The 5,085-nt window shown below is 33.8% G+C and overlaps 1 protein-coding gene across 2 annotated transcripts; it reads right to left on the bottom strand.

Annotated features, from left to right (window-relative positions):
- Positions 1–604: 604 nt before the first annotated feature.
- LOC11441513 (uncharacterized tRNA/rRNA methyltransferase slr1673) lies at positions 605–4,836 on the bottom strand. 2 transcript variants are annotated; one of them, XM_039829598.1, is made up of 4 exons: positions 4,520–4,836; positions 2,981–3,272; positions 2,019–2,084; positions 605–1,081 (listed from the first exon to the last, which is right to left on the bottom strand). In XM_039829598.1, the coding sequence occupies exons 1-4, from the start codon at positions 4,774–4,776 to the stop codon at positions 689–691; spliced, it is 1,008 nt and encodes a 335-aa protein (XP_039685532.1). In that variant the 5' UTR covers positions 4,777–4,836; the 3' UTR covers positions 605–688. The 2 variants fall into 2 exon arrangements, with proteins under 2 accessions (XP_039685532.1, XP_003628884.2); XM_003628836.4 differs by having other exon boundaries at positions 2,019–2,069; positions 4,520–4,832.
- Positions 4,837–5,085: the final 249 nt, after the last annotated feature.

Raw genomic sequence — 5,085 nt, 5'->3', positions numbered from 1 at the left:
TGTGTCCAAATAAACATAACTGCATGGTGGCACTTAGGATGGGAAAGTATAAAACTTTTCCACCATGAAAAAGTAAGTTTTGACCGTTAAATCAGAGAGGAACACCGATTCTATCATAGTCTCTCAACATTAAATTTGTTTTCACTTCATCTTCTACCTCGCAACCATGAAAACAAATCTGGAAAAATCAAAAGCAAAAATCAAAAGCAACCGATTGTGTTCCTTTGCAGCACTCTGAGTAGCTTTGTTGAGTCGCATCCCAAAAACAATATCATTTCACTTTGATTCGGAGCAATATAGAACATGTCCATGGGAATAGTGAGGTTCTGAACAGGAGAAAGACAACCTTTGTTGGTGTTTGATCTTCAAAACATTGGGCACTCGTAATGAATGTTTTACAATTTTCATTTTGCTGTTTTTTTTTTTTGTTGTATTACATTTTTTGTACGTGAATCTTAGACACTCACTCGTGTTGAGACCATAGCGTACACTTACTGGAGCTCCGTAAATTTTCGATGTCTTGTTAAAATCAGAACAGAAATTTTTGACTATAGTCTCTACTCTCTAGTGAAAGAAAAAAAAGGCACAATTATAGTCATTTAAGTATCACTAAAAAGAATAAGAAACAATTGGAATCAAATTGCGCCAAGATTAAGGAGATAAAAAAAATCTATAAAATCAGAAAATATTATTTGTTCTTTGGCTGTAGCATATACAAGAAAATTCCACCTGCAACCGAAACATTAAGTGACTCATATTCTCCTGTCATTGCAATGCTCACAAGCTCACATGCTTGCAGGGATTTTTCTGAAAGGCCACTTCCTTCACTGCCTAAAACTAAGCACAATGGTGTATCTAATATGGAATCACAGAAGCTTTGAGAAAGGGAAAAAACCGGCTTGATTAACCCTTCATGCTGTGGATGCCCAGCAAGCAACTTCATTTGGGATTCTTCTTTGAGAGATTCCAAATGATTCCAACTTCCGGAAACGATAGGGAGTTGAAAGGATGCGCCTCGGCTAGCTCGGAGTGCTTTCTCGTTGAATGGATCACAGCATCCAGGAAGCAGAAAAACTCCATCCTGTTGACAAAATAAATTAATTCCTTCATGCTTTTTAATAACAATTGAAATAAATTACAAGGATATATAGTTTTTAGAATATGTAGAGAATATGTCAATATCATATAATGATCAGTTCAGAATATTTTGAAGTTCATAAATGATCTTTAAGGAGTGACTTTTATGTTAATTGAAAGTTCATGATTTGTCTCTGAAAGGAACTAAATATTTTATCATAGAAAATAGGGATAAGCTTTGTTGCAACCCAGATAACGGCATAGAGCAGCCGACCCAGAAGTTAGGATAGCGGGATAGCATGTGGCGGGATGGCCACTGTAATACTGTGTGTCTCGGTAGTATATCTCTCTTAACTCTCTGCAATACAGCTAGAGCTTCTTTGTATAAATAGCACAATTGCGACATTCAGAATCAGATAAAATAAACTCAGACATTTTCAACTAAATTCTCTCTGAACTCGTTCTATTTCTCCCATCTTCCTACACTTTCTCTTGGTTTCTCAGTTCCTAGCATACTGCACCATCTCCATGAGCATCAGTACCGTATAGATTCTAGAGACTCCCATTGGCATCAGTACCAATTGACAACAACTGGGTATTTTATTGCAGACCAATGGAACACGGCAATACGTAATGTATTAAAAAATTTATATAGGAAGCGCTCCTTGGGAAAGAAAATGAGGTTGTAAATTTGTTCCCTTTGACTGTCAATGCCAAAAGATTATCATACACCTATTTCAAAGGATGGTGATTAAGATTAAAGCCAGTCAATATTAACCAAATAAGAATGATTGGTGGTGTATTGATTCGGCTACTCTTAGATGAGAAGAAATACTCCAATACAATGAAGCTGGTATATCTTAAACATAGGGAAAAGATTCCATACATAAAAACAGGATCAGAATATAGCAAGAACAGAGAAATGGAGGATAATGACTTACCCATCTGAAGGCCACAGCTGACCTGAGCAATGTACCGAGGTTACCTGGATCCTGCAGTGAACAGCTCTAAATAAATCAGTAATGAGACATGAATTTTCCGAAACTCAACATTTTTATGGTGTTGGCCTTTCGTGATATTGACATAGAAATTCATATGACCAAATAACTAGTATTCCAACAAAAGTCCATGATATTCTGCATTCTCACCATATATTTCTCATATGATATATATAGGATGAAAATATAAATTATAGAGAAAAAGTGAAAACTCTACGTTTGATTTAAGGTTTCACAACCTGACATAACCAGGCACTTAAATTTTCTTTTTATACGAGAACGGCAATTAAACTTGATCGTATAAAGTTTGCAATCATGGTTATAAAATCGTGAATCGGAAGACCTATGTTTCGAGTTGTGAATCAAATCTTATTATTAATCATAAGATGCATTAACAATAAAAATATGACGATTACGTTTAAAAACAATCGACATAACAAAACTATAAGCTGATTGAACCTAAAATAATTCAAGATTCAAGTCATTAATCAATTGACAAAAGAAATTAAGAAAAGTGGCTGTTATATGAAGTTGACAAAAAGAGAACTGGCTGCTATACACACGAGCGATTTGTATCGATTTGGTTCAGTTTTGCACGAATTGAGATACAACTCACATGTATTGTAAGATACTCATAACCATGTTTACAATATTATTTTACTCTAGAATAACAATGTTTACAATATTATTTTACGATAACCATGTTTACAATATTATTTTACTCTAGAAAGTGAATATGGCTATACATTATAAAGCTCACAAGACCTCATCATAGAATAAGCAGCAATATTGACCAAGCAAAAGCCAAATAAGGAATGGAGCGCCTCCTTTCAATTGAGGAAATATCAGATGGTAAAATTTTCAAGACAAAAATGGTTAAATCTAAAAGCAATATTAAGAGTCACCTGAATTCCATCAAGGACTAAAATCCGATGTGCAGATGGAAACCACTTCTGGCAGTTCTTTTGATCGTCGTCTAAGTTTGAAAAACTGGCAGGAATTTTCATAAGCGCAATTGCATCAATTGAATCAGTTGACTGCAGACCTGAAATCTTTCTCATCACTGTGGAGCTCACATGCACAATAGAATCAGCGGATTCATCCAACCCATTCGGAATTTCAGCCTTATCAGGAAGAATTAGACAATCCATTGTAACATTTTTATTTTGTGATGACTCTTGAAACCTGTAGATTTCTCTGTAAAAAACAAACTTTTGTTAATCATCAATGTAGTTTCATTCAATAATTTTAGCCGCAGCACATATCATTTGAACTTAAATCCATATTAAAAGAAAGTGATATAAAAAAAGGATAACTCTATGCTTATTGCTAACCAACTAAACGGGAGATGAGTTAGGTGATACGCCATTGAATATTGTAATTTTGTGCATATTGATGTGAAATGGGATCCTAAAATGCAGTAAAAAATGCTTTTAGAATATGATTGGATACGCATATGTCACTTTAAGACACCTAGCTTTGAAGCTTAGTAGCTGTTCTTAGTTACAATTTGAAACCTCTCGTAATTGTTCTAAACAACTAATAAACTACAAGAATAAAATGATGAAGAAGAAAGCAACACGAGATGAATTCTTTCAATGAGATATAGAGAGAAAAAATTTGCAGCTCATTCTTTCAAAGAACGTAGTTGGAAACAAACTTTCACACACTTGTGTATCAACTTCGAGGCCATTAAACAAACAACCAATAATGTCTGTACCACAATTTTTATCAAAATCCTGATCATGGATCAAAATGGTCACCTAGTCGGTCAAAACAATGTGGCACTAACATAGCAGAAGTTAACCAACGCATCATCTCGAGTGTATGCTTGGTTCCACTTTTTGAGGAGGCAAAATGAATTCTAGAGGCATAGAATTGATTTTGACATATTTAAATTTTCTCGATTACAATAATTGATTCTAACATGACGCTAGTTTGGAACTTTTGTCTCTACAATTGATTTTAGTCGGTGTATGGTAAGACATAAAACTGAGCATGACTTATAGCTTATAAGCTCGTATGATTAAAAAATACCTGTTTGGTAACTCTCATTTTTACAAGAGCTTATAGCTTATTTTTATGAGCTTAGAGAGGGTTTTGATAAGCTAATTTAAGTAGCTTATAGCTTATCACTTTATCTCCATCTTACCCCTGCAATCTTAATTGAAAAAAATAATATTAATTAGCTACTTCAACTGCTAATTTTCCCAAATATTACAAATTCAAACAACTAGCTTATCCGTTCAATTAAATTTTAAATAAATTTCTCCTGACAAAATTACGTTACATTCAACTTAGCCTATGAACCAATCATTCAAAATCAGTTTTTTTTTCACCCCATAACAAAACACATTACAATTTCAAAATCCATTTTCCAATTCACAAGATTAGACTACAACCAAAACCAAAGAAAAGGGTCATAGCAAAATGAAAATTAGAACCTGATAGGTGTAGTTCCAACAACAAGAACAGAACCATGAGAGCGACGATAAGAAGAATTATTGCGAAGTTTGAGACAGTGTTTCACAAATGGGTTTGAAGAACTTGTTATTAGTTTCGATTTTTCGTCAACATCGTGAGAAATTCGTTGCTCTTGTTGTGGTGGAGTAACCGAAAGTCTTGTTGGGTGAAAGCAGCGTGTTCCGTGGGTTTGAGGATAGAAAAGGATAGTACAGTGAGTGTTGATGTAGCATTGCATTTCTGTTTGTTTCTTCTTCGGTTCTTCCACTGGTTTTCCTTTCCTTGCTCGATATTTATATTTTTATTTTTATTTAATTGATCATCCTATAGGTTCTAAATATTTAAATTAAGGATGTTGCATAAGTTTATATTATGACAAGTTATAAAACAAACTGAAAAAAAATAAAAATTAATGGAAACAAAATTGACTGATTAATTAAATTAATTATTTTTTTAAAATGTGGGTTAAAAAAGGCCTTGACGGTTACATACCACACTATCTATAACCAACGACTAAACAATTGTAGGTCATTAGCAACTTGCACCT

This window comes from Medicago truncatula, chromosome 8 (assembly GCF_003473485.1).
Source record: "Medicago truncatula cultivar Jemalong A17 chromosome 8, MtrunA17r5.0-ANR, whole genome shotgun sequence".
In the NCBI taxonomy this organism is placed as follows: Eukaryota; Viridiplantae; Streptophyta; class Magnoliopsida; order Fabales; family Fabaceae; genus Medicago; species Medicago truncatula.
This window is presented reverse-complemented; position numbering and strand designations above follow the sequence as displayed.